Source organism: Phaethon aethereus (genome assembly GCF_964289735.1).
Source record: "Phaethon aethereus genome assembly, chromosome: 6".
NCBI lineage: Eukaryota > Metazoa > Chordata > Aves > Phaethontiformes > Phaethontidae > Phaethon > Phaethon aethereus.
The window spans coordinates 37,556,601-37,577,074 of NC_138580.1; the positions used below are offsets into that span (position 1 = coordinate 37,556,601).

The window sequence follows — 20,474 nt, forward strand, 5'->3', positions numbered from 1 at the left end:
GTAATTCAATATGATGCACAAAAATTCCCAACGAACTGTCACGATGTTGGTATTATTCCACTGGCTGGGCTGTATATAAATTACAAATTCTGTTGGTTGTCAATGTTTGAAACTTCCAGAAGACCCAATATGGCAGAAAAATAATTGAATATGGAAATAAAAATTGGCTGCTATTCTTTTAGCTGAAGGTGAGAAACCAAAAAATTGCTCTCAGCAATAGTACTTGTTCTGATTTGCAGTGCAACTACATGGGAAACCTCCTTATTGCAACTAGAATTATTATATTTGATGTTTTAAAAAAAAAATAATAAAAGGAAGATGCTTTATGTAAAAATATTACTATGGATATTAGTCATTAAATACTTTGGAATTACGCAGCATTTCATGCTTTATAAATTTAAATACTGATTTGAATGTTTCTGATGTTTTCCATAGACTCTAGGTCAGGTCTAACCTAATTAATTATTACAATATTGTTGCTAGGTATTCCCAACTCTTGGACACAAAGCCGAGGCAGAAAATCATCTGATAATGGCCAAAGAATGAGTCAATAGCAGACTTAAGATTGGAGCTCTAAGTTCTTGCTTCCCGGTTTCATTCTGAATCATAAATTATCTTGTAACTGCTAAAGTGAAGATGGAGGTCAGTAACAATTTAATTACATTTAGACTTCTCACATTCACTTTGATGCTTTGTAAAATCTATTAGTTTAAAACTGCCAAAAGACTGAGATCGTCTGATTCTGATTTCTAATGCAAAAATGCAAACTGAAAATTAAACAGAAGTATTAATATGCAAAAAAGGCACAGATGGTGGTGGTGCCATTTATAAAAAAAAAAAAAGAGATTAGAAGGTTAATTCTTAAACCTATCTCCCATTAACTAGACTCGGGAGCCCCGCATCCCAGCTGGTTGTGCTGGCCGCTCAGCAGTGCCGCCATCTCAGTGAGAGGTTGCAGTAAGAGAGAGCTCTCGTGGAAGCCTTTCCTTGGCATTCGTGGCATGGAAACCTTGCTGTTCCTTAAAAATATATGCTTGTAATTCCCGGGGCTTCAAGAGAAAAAACAACGAAAAATAGCAGTCATCTCAATCTCATCTAATTGGTGTCCCTGGGTGCCACCTCCAGGATGGGTCCCGTCGCGGGTGCGGTTCTCTGGTGCCGACAGAAGCGCTCAGAAAGTCAGGGTCACCGGCGGCGATAGTTGTGTAACTATACGCTGTGCGATGCTTTTCTGAGCTTCCGTTCTTGATTTCAGTGGATTAAGTGAAAAAAATGGGCTTTGTTCCAAACCTTGAAGAAAAACAGACGTTCTTCACGGTTTTGAAGCACACCTTGGCACTCTACCTAACGTACAGCCTAACGGGTCTTCTGTGAAAAACATCTGGGAAAGAAACCAACCAGCAAGACCCACCGCCGCACGCGAGCGAGCCTCGCGGTGGTGGCCCGTGGCTTGCAGCGGTGCGGCTGCGGCAGCGGGGCTGCCCTCGCCGCCCGAAGGCGGACGCCGGGTAGCCACGAGGCGAGCGGCGGCTCAGCCCGGCGGGATCCCAGCCCGGCCGCGCCGCCGCCCGCCCGCAGGGGGCGGCAGAGAGCTGCCACACGTGACCTGCGCCGCGCCGCCGTAGTCACGCCCAGCGGAGGCAGCGGGGAGCGAGGCCGGCGGCGGCGGGAGGAGGCAGCGGCAGCGCCGGGCCGGCGGCCGCGCCACGGCGGGGCTGCGAGCGGCGGTGCCCGGGCCGGGGGCGCGGAGCGCAGCGGGGCAGGATGTCGCGGTCGGTGCTGCAGCCGAGCCAGCAGAAACTGGCGGAGAAGCTCACCATCCTGAACGACCGGGGCGTCGGCATGCTCACCCGGCTCTACAACATCAAGAAGGTGCGGGGGCCCTGGCGGGGAGGCGGGGGGGAGGAACCGCCCCGGGGCGATCCCCGCCGCCGCTCGACTAGGTCCCCGGCCGGCCCGGTGTTCCACCGCCGCCGCGCGGCTTGCGGCTCAGCCGGCCGCGCTGCGGCCTAGCTGCGGGCCCCGAGAGGCAGGGCGGGGAGGCGGCGGGAGCCGCGCCGCCGCCGTCAGGCGTTCTGGCCCGGCCCGCTGCTGCGCCGCCTGCGGGCCCGGGGGCGGTGGCGGCCGCAGGGGGTCCCGGGGCGGCCGCCGCCTCGCTACCTGGCAGGAGGGAGGGAGGGAAGGAAGCCCGGAGCTGCGCGGCGCCCGCAGGCCCGGCGCCCCCCGCCGCGGGGCCTAGGCCCGGCGCGGCCCCCGCGGCACCGGAGCCGCTCCCGCCCCGCCGTGCGTGAGTCACGGCAGCCGGGAGTGGGCTGCCCAGCCCCGGCTTTCCCACGCCGAGTTGCGAAACCTGTCGCTGCCGAAGGGAAGGGTTTGGGGTAAAATTAGTAAGTTTAATTTCAATAAGTTCGAGGCGTGCGGTTGCTTAGCAGCTCCCGGCATGAGATGGAGCAGATGTTTGAAGCTGTCGTGGGTGCCAGAACTGCTCCCCGCCAGCCCGAAGTGAACTAAATCGATGTTTGTATAGGTGAGGCGGTGCAGGAAGTTGCAGGTCTTGGGAAAGGGTGGGCTACGTCTCCGCGCGTAGTTAATCTCTCATCTGGAGGAAATCCTTGTGCTTTCCTCTGTGGAAGAACGTAGTTCATGGCCATCCCCTGCTCTAGGTGCTTCATCTATTCCTACCAGCTTAATTTCCCTTACATACGGCTGCTCGATCCACTTCCAGTAACGGATATTAGTTAGGATTTTCTTGCTTTGCTTTGAAGGCAATTATTTCTGAGATTTTTTTTTTATTTAAAAGTAAACATTAATTATTACATTCGAGTAATAAGCATACCTTTGCAGGTTTAGCATGTTAAAATTTCTCTACCATTCACATGCCGGGTTCAGCTGGCCAGTGCTGCAGCAATAGCAGAGGGAGTTTCAGGGTTTTAGGGGCTTACTTGATCACTCTGACTTCTGAACCCAGGTGTCTGTCAGGAGTGATCCTGCCTAACAGATATGAGCTAAAGGATGTGTTTTACCAAATTGTTGTGCTCATACAGGAGACTTGTACTCCAGACGTGGCAAGGGCTACTTGGCTATACCAAACGCAGTGCTGATTTTAATTGAGGTATTGTTTCCAGGAAAAAAATCCAATTACTGAAGTATTCAGGCATCAGTGTTGATCCAAAGCAATGTCAGTAGTTGATGTGCACTTGAGCATTTCTGCAAATTTTCACTGACGTAAATAGAGCATCCTAACTGAACTACTGCAAATTCCTATCTTTCTGAAATAGAAGTGAAGTTCCTTTTAGTTTGTACATTGGAAAATTACTCAGCTTGATAATTGTAACAATATAGTCACACTTCTAACACAAAACAGAAATTCCCTATTTATGAGGAAAAGCATCAAAATGGGGAAGTCATCTGTGTGTGCATTTGTTGTGCTTTGAGAGAAATACACCTGGTGAAAAATGATCTAGGGGAATTTTGCCTGAGCATAGCTGTATTTGAGGGGAGAAGGCAGGAAATAAGACAGGAAAAATTAAACCTTGTTTGACATACAGCTGTGGCTTAACCATTGTGAGTATGGACTCTGATTTTCATTACCAGCATTGTGATTTGGAGACACTTACTCATGTTAAGTGGCCCAGTGCCTACAGACATGTTTCTGTCGGTGTGTTTAGGTGGCAGAGTCCTGAGCACGTTTGCCCATATGGTGGTAGCTTCTGCCGTTACTCATGTTAGTGAAGTGATGCAAGTGGATAGGTACTCGGTAGGGGAGCTTCAGCACTAGAGGTGACACCAGTTTTTCCAACAGATGCCATGAACTGAGTCCAAAATTGCGTAGGTCTTCCATACAGAGACAGAGGAGGTAGGACCAAGTGGCTTGATTATGGTGTGATGTACAGTTTTGCAAATATGGAGACGTCCCAGACGCAACTCTCTGTATTCATATAGTGATTTGTGATTCAAGTAGTTGTTTTCTTAAGCTGCAGTCAGTACTGCTTGACAGTGGCAACTGGCTAGTTCGGGGCTGATGGTGAGCCACAGAAGTCTCAGGATTGATTACTGAGTTTTATTGTGGATCTTTCTTCAGCCCAGCTGCAGCATAGTTGGCTGCTTGGAATACTTTTTTTTTTTTTTTTAATTTTATTTTTCCCTTCTCTGAAAACAGTTGAATCCAAAACTGCTGTTGAAGATTCTCATAGCTTCCTCCATTGAAGATGATCTCGAAACCCAAGTTACTAGAGATAACCACACAATATGTGGTATTGCGGTTAAAGGAAATGGTTAACACTTCTTTTTAATAAGAGGAAGTGAGAGATGAAGTATTTGTAGCTGCCTTACAGATTGCTGTAGATGCTGTCTAGGGAGTAGAGATTTTAAAGGATTAGGAATCTTCTTGACTGTTAGAAACCAAGCAGGAACATTTTACTTCCCAAGAAATTACAGAAGTTGTTAAAAGCAGTTAAAACTTGATATTTATTCATCATCTTCCCACATAAATTTCAGTTTTGATGTCATTGTGCTTATAGCTGTTAATTGTTCATTGCTTCCTGTTTACTGGCCTTCTGTGCTGCTGTTGTCTTCTGAAATAGTTTAAAGTTTGTTATTTTTAAGATAGAGTATCTGAATGTATGGGTTTTTGCCTCTGAGAGTGAGATGGAAAATAGGAAGCTAAGGTAATAGTGGATCATGAGACAAAACTCACATTTGGTCTGTATGGATGTGGATTTTTTTGTTGCTGCTGTTACTCGGAAGGGTGACTGTTTGCTCGCTGCTTTCAGCTGTCTTGTGTACTGGGACCAGTATTAGTCCTGAACTTAGAAATCTTACTGTTGCAGGTTCAGTCCTGGTTTGTTCCTTCTATTTTTTAAGAATTTATCCTCAATTATCCAGGCTAGCAACTGTATTATTGTTTTCCCATGTAACTCTTTTGCCATTACTTGCCTACAACTAAACCTCTCTAAATCAAAGAGAGCAGAGTTTTTTTCATGCCATCCTGGCTCAGGTGAAGCTTGGATTTTGTGGTTACCTCTCAGAGCTGACTGAGACTGTGTTGGTAAGCTTTGTGTAATGCTGCCAGTACTGTCAAATAAGTGTATTGTTCAAGAGTCGTGGCAGAGAAATAATCTTGTTTTCTGTCGGCCTGTCTTTTGTTTGTTTATAAAGCCCCTGGATACCAGGAAGTATTTACAATAAGATATTTCATCTTAGAGTACCTGAAGGATTGATTTAGCCAGAGCAAATCAAGAGAGCGTGATTTTGATAAATGTCAAAGCGGTGCTACTTCAAACAGAACTGCTAGGGATAAAAGTTAAAGTTTTTAATTATTTAGCGTATATGTTATTCAAACATGATGAGTCTGTTATTTAGCATTCATTGCTTTGCTAGCAATGTTCTGTTGCTCTTCAGGGTACAGGTTTTACATCTGTGTGCAAAATTTTTTCTTAAAATGTCATTAACAAATTCTTCTGACTTTTACAACTCTGATGATTACATAGTATGTGAAAAATGAGAATCTTAAACCAATTCTTAGATATGAACTGCATAACCAAACTGAAGTCATAGATAAGGAACAGAATATTTGCAGGGGCTTTAACTGACTTTATCTTTACTGTTCCAGGTAATGTGGTCCCAGTCTTATTGTGAGTACCACATAGCTTAGCATGAAGCGAGATTTAAAATCATTCATCAGGTGCTGTAATTGCCAGTTAGTTCTTTAAAGATGCAATAGTGGGAATATTGGATTTTACCTGTATTGAGGATGTTACTTGTTAGCCATTTTAAAGACTGAGTACTCTCTGTCTTCCCTATTTTGTCTTCTGCAGCAGTTAAAGTACATACTCTTTTTGAAAAGAGCAAGAGAAGGCATATGCTGTGAGGGAAGAAGGAGGACTGCATCAAGACTCCTGTGGTAAAACGATGACAAGTTGACCAGATCAGCCAAGGCTGAACAGAGGTCAAATCTTACTTCACCAGCCTTTTATGCTGCTTGTGACATTGGAGTGAAGAAAAAGATCTCGGAAGCTCTGAAACTGGAGTGGAGAGGACTTGACAAGTCTAAACATGGCAGGGACAGTTGTAAAAGCCAGTTGATTGATTAATAGAACCAGTCGATAAAGTGTAGTGTGTTTTGCTCAGGCACTAGAGCAGTTCTTCAGGAAAAAGTAGGAGAGATTTTAGGTGATTGGCAGAACATGGAGAAGTTTCCAGTCTGCAGAGCTCTGAAGTTTGGAAGCCTGTAGGATTAGATCACCCTTTTGACGCTGAGCTCTGTGCTGGAGCGCAGAGCTTTGAGCTGAGAGGAAAAGCTCACAAATAATCTAGTTTTGAATTGTAAGGTTGGTATTGGAAAGAACAGATAATGTCTTCGGGTCATCAGGAAGTGTCTTAGGGTGGGGCAGTATTGCTTCCAGTGCTTGATAGATGTCAGCAGTTCTTAAAGGTTAATATGACAGTATATGTTTGTCTGCGTCTGTGATCTTGGAGGAATGGCTCAGAATACTGTCTTGCTGATAAGAGGAGGAATCCCCAAGTAAACTCACAGTCAGTGCTGGCAATTAAAAAAAAACCAAAAAAATTAAAAAATTCCTTTGCTCAGGAAGCAAACACAAACTGATAATACCATGTCACTTTTTTTTTTTTTTTAAACTCAGAAAAGCAACTAATTTTGTAAGGAAACAATAAGACTTTTGAATACATTATAAAAATATCCCATGATATCTTCTAAAGCACAGAGGGAGAAAACCAGGTGGATTTATCCTTTTGCATCAAGTGTATGTGTCTAGAATTACCTTGCGTTGTTTCTCTGTTTATAGATACTGATCACCTGTCCCCCCAACTACTGTTCATTTGGCCTGCTGTGTGTTGACCCAAAAACAAATCCAGTTTTATTTGCAAGAGATTTTTAAGGTCACGTGCAGACGAGATACAGCTAAGAAGTCTTTAACAGTTCCCGTTTTAGATTCAGAATAGATGGGACGTTCCCATTGCCTTGCGTTCTTTTATGAAGGTGTTAATTTATAAATGTACATTTTGGGAAAGTTTTATGGCACTGAAGCTTCTCTTAATTTCTTTTCTTTGCGTTTCACCTCCCCATATTTGATTAATAGAAGCAATCGCTTACTTAAACAGGTGCTACAAACACGAGAACAATGTGAATTTATCACTGTATGGATAGTGTCAAACCAAGTGTATGTATTTCATTGGTGAGGTGACAGGTCACTCTAATATGGACAACTTAGTAGAAATTTTACACGTTGACCTTAGCAAGGCTGCTGACATTACCTCATCTGATTGTTCTCACAAAGTCTAAGGAAGTACAGTCTGGATGAAATTGTAATGATGAAAGCAGATGGATAACTATATTAGGGAATGGTTACGAAGATCTCATTATCAGACTGCAGTTCAGCAGAGTCTTGTTGGGGTGTGTCTTACCTCTTGTTCCAGTCACTCTGTGTATGAACAACATAGATGATGACTACAGTGTGCTTAATAAACTTGTAGGTAGGAAACTGGGAGAAGCTACAGAAATAATGAAGAACCTAATTGGAATTCAGTTTGCACTTAACAAATTGTAGGTATGGTCTGCTAAACTTGGAGGTGGCTGAGCAAGCACAATTGTAAGCTATTTTGTGCTTAGTGAAATTTAAAATACAAAATGAGAAGTAATGAGACAGGGAGTCTGCAGAAAATAGCTGGGAAAGGTTAGGGATGTGCCAGGGCAAACATGAGCCAACTAAGTTTTGCTGTAAAAAAAATCAGGGGCGACATGAGGTTTTATAAATGTGTGGGCAAGATAGTCTGAAGACAAAGGAAGTAATCCTTTTGCTCTACATGACATGCATTGGGACTCATCCAAAATGTATCTAATTCAACACACTTTTCCAGAAAGATGTGCACAAAATGGAGAAAGTCCAGAGCACAATAATAAGAAAGACCAGTGATGCAAAAAATTTTACCTGTTAAGAAAATGGGAACATTTTTTTTTAAGTACATTAATAAGTGATACAAGTTTGTAAGTATTTAGGACTGCTGTAGAGAGAAGGGGAATAGTTTGTGCTATTCGGTGTGGCCACAGAGATCAAGAGGTGATGGATGAAATTGTAGTGAGAAAAGTTCAATTTAGATCTTAGAACTTCCTAATGAAAAAGGTCGTTAACTATTGGAAAAGACTGTGAGAATGTTTTTGAATGTAACCTGTTGGAGACCTGTAAGGAAAGATTTGGCAGGCATCTCTCAGGAGCAACGTAAATACAGTTGATCTTGCTTTTGAACAGGAAAGTAGGGTCAGCAATTTCTTGAGGTCCTTTCTAGCCATTTCTGATTTCACATGAGTTTACATTTTAATGGCTTGGATCTCTGAGTAGAGATATACTAGGATTTAAAGTATATACGGTGGGATTCAAGAAACAGCAAATAATGAACAATGGTGGGGAAAACATCTTGCTTAGCTCTAGGAAACATTGGACTGACTTTTAACACCTTCTTATTAATATAAAGAAAAGATTAATAATTAATAGTGAAGTGCATTATCTTTCAAACTTTTGAATCTTTGTACATGAAAAGTGCAATAGCTGTTAAGTTTATCAGAAATTTGAGCCATATTTTGGATATGTCCAAGGCCTACAGAGACTGTCCAAAAAATTAGTTAACTAGAGACTTTCTTTTGATTCCAGATCCTGGCTGGATCATGGGAACAGTACAGTTCTGGTTGAATCTATTGGCGTAGATTGCATATCAAAATACAAGTTTACCTTTTGTGCAAGTATCATTTATGTAACTGCAAACATCAGTCATGTAATTTACTTGGCACAAGATTACCCAAGTGGTACTGGTGTAGGGCAGTTACATTTTAGCCATCAAAAGTATTAACTATACACTAATAGTTTGTCCACGTATGACCAACTAATTCTTATGTCTGCTTGCGTAAGTATTAAGAGGGACGAGGCTTCATTCATAAAGCTTATCTGGGACCAAAACCTAAAATACAGCAAAGCAGTTGTGGTAACCTTCATCAGAGATGTTAAGGCAAATGTAGTGTGAACCGTTTCCTTACGTATTCATCATTCAAAGCAGCTCTCTATTGATTATTCACTTCTCTCCTTCTCAGTAGTTTTGCTTTTTGAAAATGATAGATTGTCAGTTGGAAATCTCATTATTTTAAATGCATGACAGAAACAAAGGATAAATAATACATTTTATTCTACAGAAATCTAGAGTTAATGATGGACCTGTCTCTGAATGTTTCTTTACAGAAGCCTTTCCCATTTTTTTAATACAAGAAATCTTAGTGTATCTCCATTTACTGATGAAAGTAACTAAGTCAGGGGATGGCATATTTTTTGCTGTCATTGAAATTCCATCAATTTGCTGGTTAAATTCACAGAGTTTTGTAGTGCAGATTCATTTGTAAATGAAACTTGAAGGTGAGGTGATTTGTTGACTATGATTATTTCGGTATGTGTTGTCACAGTCCAGTGGAACTGTGCTCAGCAGTGTTTTATCCCAAGTCTGCATTAGCAGTAAATCAAGATCTCTTGAAGTAATAAAAACATCTTAAATTGCGGCAAAGTATGACTTGTTTTATGATCATCTGCTGAGGTGGGAGGTTTGGGGGATGAAAATAGGAAATTTTTTATTCAAATGACCCTGCTTCTCTTTTATTGGGAAACAGCCCTGCTAATCATTTGGAATATGTTGGGCCTAGCAATGAAAAGAAGGACATAAAAGGTATTTCCATCATCATCAATCATCCTACACCACGTAACTCAGGTAGTACTTCTCAGTGTTCTTGAGCAATGGCAAGTGGCAGGTCTATGTAAAAAGCATCAGTGAAGTTTAGGTGTTCTAAATGCAAGTTTGCATCCTGTATACTGTGCCATGGCACTGACTTTTGACAATGCTTGTACCTGAACATTAACTTCCCTTTATTCATTTCACGTTAGCTGGACATATGTAGTAATTTTCTTGATGGAAGTTGATTTTTTTTTTTTTCCCCCCTCCAACAGCCTCTGCCTCCAAGTAGGAAGTAAGATGTGTTTGATTTTTGCAGTGATAGCTGTATAACTGTGTTGGGGCAAAAGGTCTCTTTGCTGTATCTCTTAATACTGGTGTGTTCTGAGCCAAAGGCAGTTGTACTGGATTCTCTGTTCTCCTTTAGAGACTGCTTATCTTAAATGTAGACCTTAAGCAGATTTTTGTTGTTGGACGTTTTCTTGTTGGCTGCTTCTGAATGAGTACAACCTAGAAAGTGAAGCAATGTAGTATTCTTCATTTTCGAAGTGGAAATAGTATAGAAGAATCTAATAGCATCTAGTGAAGAACGGAGTCTGAATTTTGTTTAATAATAATAATTTAGTTATCTAGATTATTAGGGTAGGTAGGAAAATGCTGCTTTAATACAAAACGTATGGCATAGTAAAACCTGTCTAAACAGTGCATGTAGTCTGATCTCTCTGAAGTTTGATGGCTTGTGCGTATGATAGCAAATGAGTATTCCGAAAAATGAATCTCTCAGCTGTAGAAATCATATTGTTCTTGTTAAGAGTCGAATGATGCACAGAATCAGATCAGGAAAATCGGTTCACTTAGTTGAGAGCTTATTGTAGCAGGATACCATTCTAAAGTGCTGTGGAGAGAAATGCTTTGTAACTTGATAGAAATTCAGTGCCCGAGCCCTTTTTATTTATTTATTTTTTTTAATTCCTTAGATTAGTCTCTAATGGTAGCTTTGCATCATCTTTTTCAGCATAACTGCTTGACAGCTGTTTAGTAATATACAAAGGAATTTAGAGATGACTGCTGGGAGATTCTTTCAGTGTAATATTTTGGGGCTGAAGCAGCTGGAATCCCATAGCTTCAGAGCTGTATTCCATGAATGCTGCACTAGTAAGAATATTTTTTAATTCTTGGATATCTTTTTAATGCTCAAAAAATGTGGCCATTCTGGTGTTTTGTTGTTTTTGGTTTTTTTTAAGATAAGAAATGAAGAAAGGTTATTGTAGCCCAGTTAGGGGGGAAAAGTGATATCTGAGGATGATTGAGAAAAAGGGCTACTGCATTTGGCTCATTCTTAAAATTCTATTTGAATGCTAGAGCTGTATACGGCAATGTGATCTTTGTATGTTGTACCTTGATATTTCTGCCTATTACAGTACTGACAAGGGGATTTTGTACTGACTAGTACAACTATGAAAAGCAAAAGCTACCTTACTTATCCCAGACCATTGCCCTCAATGTCTTTATTCTTTCTGCAGTGCAAAATTGTGTTATGTGCCTTATCTCAGTTTCAGGCTTGTGCGAAAGTACTAGGATTGGGCTTTGTATTTTCATTCTTTTATGCTTTCTAGAGTAAACCGTAGTGAGCTTGAGCTTCATAGGTCTGTTTGCCCTTTTAGGAGAGGTTTAGCTTATGTAGAGTGTTTTACATGTGATGCTGAATGCAGGTAACGATATGGATGAAAACTATATTGATGCAACAACAGCTAGTAATCGAGTTACACCAGTTCTTAGAAAGGACCTGAGCTGGTGTGGAATATGGGAGGGGGAAGGAGAAGGCAATGACCCACTCGTTTGGTGGTGTCTGCTGTCCTCTTTCTATTCAGTCCACGTAGGTAGGCTTGTACAGCTTTTTAGAAGCTGGAATTTTGAAATGGATGAGGGATACCTTTAACCTTTTATATCTTGCAGCAGTTTTCTTTCTTATCTATGGATCAATCTTGTGTAGTTTATTAATAGGAGGAATTAGAGCTGCTTTAAGTGTGATGTTAGTAAACAAACAATGGGAAGGAGCAAAGCTCGCTCTTGCATATTCAGATATATTGAGGGTATTGCCATTTAGACTGAGGATACTCGTCATCTCTGGGAATCGCGTTCCTGAAGCCACGCGAGGATGTGCATGTCAGTGCTTTCAGACATCTGTTTCCATGTAAATGATCTGTGTATAAGGGCTTGGTAGAACATAATTTTTAGTAAATATTTCAGAGAGGTGATTTATAGGAGGAAAAACGTCTGTTGCTAGGAAAAATACGGAGTGTATGTGGAAGTAGCGTTTGAATTCAGACTGAAAAAATTAGGAAGTAAACAGTGGCAGATTTCTTGTCTCCTATGTAACAGCAACCATATTGGAATTTAAACAGGCCACAAATATATGTTGTCTATTAAGCTGTTTTCTTAGTTTGTAATCCTTCTTTTAGTAGAGAAAGTTATATAATGTGTGGCAAGGACAGCAAATTGAAATAATCTGACTCAGATTCTGACAAACCCATGACATCTAGTTAATTAAGACTTCATAAATTTGAAGTACACATTGTTTATTTTTTTTATTCCTATTTACAGTATAATTTTTACTTTTGAAATTGTGTAAAGACCTTAAAGTGTCTACAGAACAGACCTTCTGTGGCATGTGTTGCTTGCTGCCATAAGAATATCAGAGCAACTATTTAATATCTAACTGATACTGTGGATGTTGCTGAATTTACTTTCATTATGAATTCCTCTTGTATTGTAGATATGATATTTTTAAACAAATCAGTGTTTTGTGGAAAAATTAGCAAATGTGAGAGTTCTGGTATTAGAGTAGTATGTTAGCATACATGGTGATGGTCATGTACTGCTGGTAGGAGTTTTAGAAACTTAAAATAATGACTCTTGTGTTTTTTGTTTTTGTTTTTTTTTTTCTTGGCTACCGTTTCTTTTTCAGGTATGTAAAACTTCACTGAGTTTCTCTCCTTTTTTCCCCCTGTAGTTGCATGTCATGTTTGTATTTCTCTTCCTACCTAGTATTAGTTTGGAAATACTATTAGAAGTTACATATCTCGGCATATACGCAGCACTTTGCACAATAGTAAAATTCTAATAAGTACATGTAAAGTTGTGAGTATTAGAATAATCACGATCCAGTAGAAAGTATGCTGCTTAGAGTAACAGATGGTCATAATGTTCTCTTGGATGTAGGTAATAGTGTATTAGTTCACATAAATGTAACATATTTTAGAATTTAAGATCAATTTGTTTATATGTAATTTTTCTCTCTTTTTATTACACTGCTTTCCCAGCAAGGACAAGTTTGGAAGGTTTGCAAAGCTTTTCACCTTCCCTTTGCCCGCTTGCCCGCTTTCAGAATCGGTCTCATACTTCATGACTTCTGTCTCTACAGTCCACAACGCGGTCATAGAAATCAATGTGGAAAAGTTTTTGAATGAGCTGTCATTCAAGTTCACTATGTTGTGTAGAAATGCCTAGCATGTAATTTAGTTTTGCATGAGACACAAAACTCCTTTGCAAATCCCTATGAGGACTATAAAACTAAATGAATATTTGAGAGAAAATACAATTTGAGCACGAATTTTGTCATGTCGATAATGCTGCTTTCAGTACCTTTCTCAAAACCAAATGGTATAGCATGGCTTGCTAGTCAGAGTAGTTGAAGTAGTTGTGTCTGACAGCATGCACTGTAGCTGGCAAAAGTAGGTACTTCCGTCAGTCGTTTGTCCACAAAAACTGTTCTTCTGATGTGTCTATGTAAGTTATTTAAGAGACTTAGTACTTAGCTGTGACTTCTGTTCAAATCAAAATTTAATGAAATTTCTTGATTGCTGCTTTTAAAGCACAGCCAATGCTACTCTAGGAGTAAAGAAAATGAGTTCTTAATCTAAGGAAATAGGATATTTTAGGCATACTGGTGGTTTTATTGTGGGATGGAAAATTGTCTTGCAATTAACAAATTAAAGAAAAATTAAACGCAGATTGGTGGTGGGGCTTTTAGTTTTGTTTCACAAAGGATAGTTTAATCATTTAATGTGCCCAGCACTGTCCTCCACAGATGATGACATGTTTGAATTTTCTAACAGTTTATTAACTCCAGATGAATACAACACTACCTCAAACCAGGAATAGCATTAAAAGGAAACCTTTTTTTTTTTCCCTCCTTTTAGGATTGATTTTTTTCCCTCACTGCTGTTCTGCACTAACTGCTTTGATACTTCCATGCATCTTTTTCAGTAGAAGAGCATCTCTGTACTGTTTCCCATTGCATATTTCAGCTGTGACAGTCCCTGCACTTTGCCTTTCATTTTATCACCTGCTCACTAAAACAAAAAAAGAATCTTTCTAGTTTGTTTTCAGATTTGCAACTATCACTTAGTTTCAGAGGGATGATTGTGTTTTTACTTCATTTTCTTATTGTATTTTTTTATAGGCATGTGGTGACCCCAAAGCCAAACCATCCTATCTTATTGACAAAAACCTGGAATCTGCTGTCAAATTCATAGTCAGGAAGTTTCCAGCAGTAGAAACACGCAACAACAACGTAAGTAACTAAATGGCTATATAAGTATTTTTCTCAATACCCTTCAGCACTTGTTGCTCAAATCTGTGAGGTTTATGTGTTCTTACAAAGCATCTGACGCTGACAGTTGCAGCTGGAGTATAGTTGTTGATTCAAATGTCTGACAGGATACTTTAGAAAGTACTACCTCCAAAGAGTGAATATTATACTGTAATTCTGGATTGGTTTTGTTAGGGTAGGACACTTTCTGGTTTCCTCTTGCCTGCTTGCTTCTGTTCCATTTCAAAGAATTGTCAATGGGAAATAATCCTTGAAAAAATCATGCCTTACTTTGAAAGCAGAAATTCTTGGTGACCAGAAGGATTGCAGAAGATGGAAGTTGCATGACTTTATTTGTGATGGGACCTGACCAGCAGATCAATAAAAGGCACATGATTGCAAAGTGGGAAAACGTTTGTGCTTTACAGGTGCTCGTACCTTACAGGTGCCTTTGCCTGTGGGGTCAGTCCCTGTGGGAATAAAGAATGCTTTAGTATGTAAGGACAAACCTTGTGAAGTACAATAATACAGATCCCAAGGAGATATAATTGTTTCTGCTTCAGATGTAGTGAGTTCAGTTGTGGTAGGAAATTATTTTTCACGCTTCTGAGTGATCCAGTATTGCTGAATTTGACTTTGTAGCCTTGTAGAGATAATTAAGATTATTAGATTACAGGTAGGCTTTTTGGCAGGTGATATATACTTGTTTCTCTGTTTTAATTTGAAAGTCAAGGGAGAGAGTTTTGTTTTACCTGCTTGTATTTCTTTCCGAAGATGGAAAGTGGAGGTAGGTGTTGGGTTTGCATGTTCCCTGCATGCAACTGCTTGCATGTGTGCTTGAGAGGTTTAGGCTTACTTTAAGCATTCAGATTTCTGCAGAATGGGAGTGGCAATAGCAGTGGGAATAACTAGTTTCTTTTACAATGCCATCTAGAATTTCTATGTAATGTCTCCAGTAATACCAGTGGAAAAAGAAATCAGAAACACTTTCCTTTATAGAGGAAACTATTTTGGTAACAGTGTGCTTTCTCACTTTAAAACTTGTACATGTTTTGTACTGTTTAATAGTGCTCATCTTTATATTGAATTTGATTGCAGTATTAATAAATATGACATTCTTTACCAAATTTATGTAAAAATAATAAACCCTTTAAACCATGTTTGGTAAATGCTTCTGTATTCTCTAAACTTCAGAGGCAGATCTGCTATTGAAAGTAAAAGATAATGTACACAGAATTTGTTTAATGCAGTTGCATGTATGCTTTCTAAGTCTTCCTGTTGTTGACTGAATTTGGAGCTTAACTAATGACAGCTATTTAAGGATTTGGTACTGTGAAGTTTATGGGGAGAGATCAAAGTTAACTTGATATATTTTGACAATCACAGTTTCTAAAATAGCACAACTCATAATGTTTTGTCATTGCCTTGTGTTTATCTACCATGAGCCGGCCAGGCCTGTGTTTACTAAGCGCAATTATCAAAAGCCTACCCTTTTTATGTGTGCGCACAGTTTAAAGTAGGGATTTTGAGTTCTAGCAATGGGCAGCTGGGATTTCCCTCCCTGCGGTCGGAGCCGACAACAGTTTGTTGTCTTAGTTATTTACAGATGTTTTCCTGTAGAGTGTTTTATCTCCCAAAAGAAACCTTTACTCATAACAGATACCCAATGAGACAAAAAGCCATGTCATGTGCAGAGAAAGTTCCAGTTTGATGTAAGATAAATTTTTGTGTGTAAACCTTAGCTTCAAAAAGACATAGGCATCTAGCTCCTCGTCAGGAAGATGTTCCCCTCCTTGTTCTTCCTTTGTCTCCTTCCTCCGGCTGGCCAACAACCAGCACACAGTATATTAGGAGGGCACACCAGTGCGTTCTGTCAGTAGGGAAACAGGTGATCAGAGATTTAAAAGGGCAAGAAGCTTACTGGAACAAGAACACATCAGTTAGTGAAATATTATGAAGGATTGTTGCAGGGAAATAGCTGAGAAATCATAGCCTGTGCTTCCTCCTTGCAGTGAAAATTCCAGGACAGCCTTTCAGGGTGGCGTTTTGGATTTTGTGCGCTCAAGTGCAGCGGTTGCCGTAGCTTAGCATTGTGCATCTATGGAGCTAGTAATACCTATTCATATGTCAGTCGGTGATGTTACTAAACAAGCTTGCATTCAGGGAGAGAAGCGGTGGTGCCTGCTTTTTGTATTTTTTTACCTATTCTTAGCTGCTAGTTTGTTTTTCTTGGGGTGCCATCATTTACAGTGTTTTATGTCTGAGGTGAACAACACATTTTATTGAAGAGTATGTGCAGTCTCTGCTGTAATCAGGTGCCTGATCTTGAAAAGCCTGCATTTTTATTCTTTTGAAACAAGTAGTTCTGTTACGTTTGCTATTGATAGCTTTTACATCTTTATTAGCAAAAAAATCGGGTCCTGGTTTTGTTCTTCCATCAGTGTTTGACATGTTGAGTCAGACAAATGTCTGACAATTGCTGATTTTCAATATTGTAGCAAGAGTGGAAGTTTATGAGCAGTTCAAACAAAAATGAAATGCCCAATGAATCCTTGCTGACCAGGCTGAAAAACAAAGTGGTGTAGTTTTCCTTCCGAAGTATCGATTATAGATAAATCTGGGCCTCATCAGTTCATAATTTACTCTCTCCCGTTGTCCGAGGGCAGTCCCTGTCATCTCTTATACTTGCCTGTATCAGAAATAGTGTGGCCAGCAGGAGTAGGGAAGTGATCGTGCCCCTGTACTGGGCACTGGTGAGGCCGCACCTTGAATACTGTGTTCAGTTTTGGGCCCCTCACTACAAGAAGGATGCTGAGGTGCTGGAGCGTGTCCAGAGAAGGGCAGCGAAGCTGGTGAGGGGTCTGGAGCACAAGTCTTATGAGGAGTGGCTGAGGGAACTGGGGTTGTTCAGTCTGGAGAACAGGAGGCTGAGGGGAGCCCTCATCGCTCTCTACAGCTACCTGAAAGGGGGTTGTGGCGACGAGGGCACTGGTCTCTTCTCCCACGTAACCAGCGATAGGTCGAGAGGAAACGGCCTCAAGGCTTAGACTGGATATTAGGAAAAATTTCTTCGCTGAGAGAGTGGTCAGGCATTGGACGAGGCTGCCCAGGGAGGTGGTGGAGTCGCCATCTCTGGAAGTGTTCAAAAAACGTGCGGATGTGGCGCTTCAGGACATGGTTTAGGGGACATGGTGACGCTGGACTAATGGTTGGACTTGATGATCTTGAAGGTCCTTTCCAACCTAGTGATTCTGTAATTCTCCAGTCACCATTGTGAGCCATATAACCTTGAAAATGTGCAGTTTGAAGACTGAGCTTTTAAATCAACTGTTGGCCAGCAATGTAGTATTGCAAAGGTGTGAATGTATGTAAACAGTTATTTGAAGGGTTGACAAAGTAAGAAACAAACATTTTGGAGTCCTACTTGAAACCATGTAACAGTAAAAAGTTATTGCTTATATTTATTTTAAACTGACTAAAGCTTTGTTTCGAAAAAGCCTTCTAAATTGGAAAAGCCTTCCAAAAAGTGTTACAGCACCACCGTTCTTGGTCAGATCAGTGATCTGACTGCTAGTATTGACTCAGCGTAATGCTTACTTTTGCTGAATTTCCTTGATTAGCAGCGGAAGAAAAGTTCCAAAGTTAGGGATGCAGAAGCAGCCTGATTTTTCTGAAGTTTTTTTTAGACCTCATCCTCTTTTAAGGTGTACAGGCAAGGTCGTCACCACTGAGAAATTGAAAGAGAACATACTGAGTTCCAAAAAAATGTGGTAGGACCTAAAAATTACTCTCTTCTCAAGTCAATGCTAAGATCTAATGCCATTGTAAAACCAGAATAAAGTACAGCATGATGGGCAACTGGAATCCAGGGAGAAAAGATGTAGATTTTCTGTAGATTGTGAGTAGAGTCTGAAAAATCTGCTGCCTGCACAGGTAAAGCTCTCTGTGTGATGGAGCTAACATCCTTTCTGCTTTCCAAAACACCACATATGGGACGTAGTGAGAATATCTGCCTTCTTTCTTGAACATATGTTTTTCTTTTACCCAGATTGCTCCGCAGCAATTTCCCTGTAGAAAAGTTTTCTATATTTTTAAATGTCTACTGGGGAAGTTGAGGCTTAGTCATTGTTTAGCAGTAAGCAGACTTGGTGAAACATTAGTCAGATGTTTGTAAGTGTACGGTTAGTGGGACAAACCTCCATATTTTCCAGATACTGCTAATCTTCATCTTTTAGTAGCTATCTTCCCAGTATTGTGCGTATCAATTCCTTTGTGTTTTGTATTGACTACACATCAGTTTCTTAAGAGTTAGTATTTTGGGGGTTTATTTACCTGAATTAACTGTAGTTTTTGCAGTTTTGTGTCAACAGGGACTGGAAATGAGGTCGTATGAGAGTAGAGTACAAGTGGTGCGAGCATTTCCAGTCTGCCTGGGTTAGGATCTGTAGATATGACTTAGTTGATTTTAGATTTCATTTACATTTTTCTTCATGGGCCTGTAAGCTTTTTCCTTTTAGATCCCAGTATGTGTGTTAGGTCTGCTTACTGTGTCTTTCACGGTTTCACTTCATAGTGATCTGGTTGTACAGCAAATTAGCTGGATGTGGGAGAGGTGTTGTGGGCACAGCGTTCTGGACCTCCTTGGCCAAAGCTTATTGGAATATATTAATGCATGCTTTCTTAAAACAGTTTACAATTATAGAAGTATGCATTTTTATAACCAATCTTGATTTTTAGTTTGTGATAGGTGCTTCCAATAATTAGTCTTTATCAAAACATTTAACTAAATACAAATAATCATTTGCTTTTTGAAGTATTCTTTTCAGCCTTTGCAAGGGGTGCAGTGCCAAAAGGAAAATGTAATTTGCTTGCTTGTTTCTCATGAAGCTTTTAATATTGTAATTTGCACAGTGTTAGTGAAGTTAATTTAGAAATTCTCTCCTGAGGAAATACTGGGGTCTCAGCTGTGCTGTCTGATGTATTCTTTTTCTCTAAAAATTTTTTGAGGAAATGATAGGATAATTAATTATTACTCTATCATTACCCTATCATAATTAACACCTATGGCAGCTGGTTTCTTAAGAGTAACTTAAACCAAGTAACTTAAGTCCCCAAATTCAGTAAACTTAAATATTTTTCCCCAGCTTCCTGGAGTTCTAGATCTCTTGTCTGGGAGACTCAATTTTTTAGACACCTTATTGCTTGCTTAAGCAATAAAAACCCAATTCCCCACATTCCATCACAAAACTAACTGGGTTGCTGGCCATGAAGACTAAAAACTTTTCCAGGTAAGAAGATGCAGTGCTTTGCTTGCACAGCTGCCTGTTCAACTCCGCTTACTAGTGCTCAAGGAACTTAGTGCTGAAGGGAGCACAAATGAGATTGGTTTTCCAAAACTCACCAAGGCAGTAATTTAGTTCACAGGAGATCCACTGCATGAGTAAAGCCAACCAACACGTAACTAGTTTCTGATCAGCTTTATACAAGCAGTTGAGATTATTTTTTTTTACTTGAGAATGGTATGTACTAATGATATTTTATTTCAGAAGAAACTGCAAAGTATCTGCAACAAATAAAATTTTGTCTACATTTTTACTAAAAATCATTTAGAATTGAAATTGCTCTGCTTATGCCTTGCTCTGATACAACTGTACCTACTGTTAAGATTTTGTACAGAGTAGCATGTCTGATGTCTTCAGTTGTTGCCTGCATAAGACTGCCTTCACAGCTTAAAATGACTTAGGCTATAGTATAATCAGAGACTAGTATATAAAATTTTTCAGCTTAACAGTGATTTGAAAGTGAGCTTTTTTAATATTTTTTCATAGCGGTTCCAAAAAGTAATGTAAAACATTGAAATCTCTTTCAAATGTTTCACCAAACAGAACTGTCATAATGTAACTTACCTTTTTTCAAAATCGTAAGTGCCATGGGCAGCGATGTTTATACTCGTGGCTTAACCCTTGATTATGTGTGAATTTGAGATGGAGTAGCATCCAAATAGAATTTCATTTTTCTTTGTAATAGTTGTATTATACTGCTATAAGTCAAATCAGCCCATATGAGTCACTTGCCAAGGTAAACCAAGCTAGTCATGTGCTCACTCTTGTTGCTTAATAGTGTATGGAATGCCTGCAAAGGAGTGAATGTTTGTAAT

At 40.0% G+C, this 20,474-nt stretch overlaps 1 protein-coding gene across 2 annotated transcripts in view; it reads left to right on the forward strand.

Annotated features, from left to right (window-relative positions):
• Nucleotides 1-1,764: 1,764 nt before the first annotated feature.
• The window catches only part of NCKAP1 (NCK associated protein 1), a gene marked incomplete at its 5' end in the record, with an annotated part of 61,611 nt that continues 42,901 nt past the window's right edge, over nucleotides 1,765-20,474 (forward strand). Inside the window, 3 exons of one of the 2 annotated variants that reach the window (XM_082001542.1) lie at nucleotides 1,765-1,872; nucleotides 13,047-13,064; nucleotides 14,189-14,299. In XM_082001542.1, the coding sequence (XP_081857668.1) occupies nucleotides 1,765-1,872; nucleotides 13,047-13,064; nucleotides 14,189-14,299 (237 nt within the window). The remainder of the gene's footprint in view (nucleotides 1,873-13,046; nucleotides 13,065-14,188; nucleotides 14,300-20,474) is intronic. The other variant, XM_082001543.1, reaches the window with a different exon arrangement.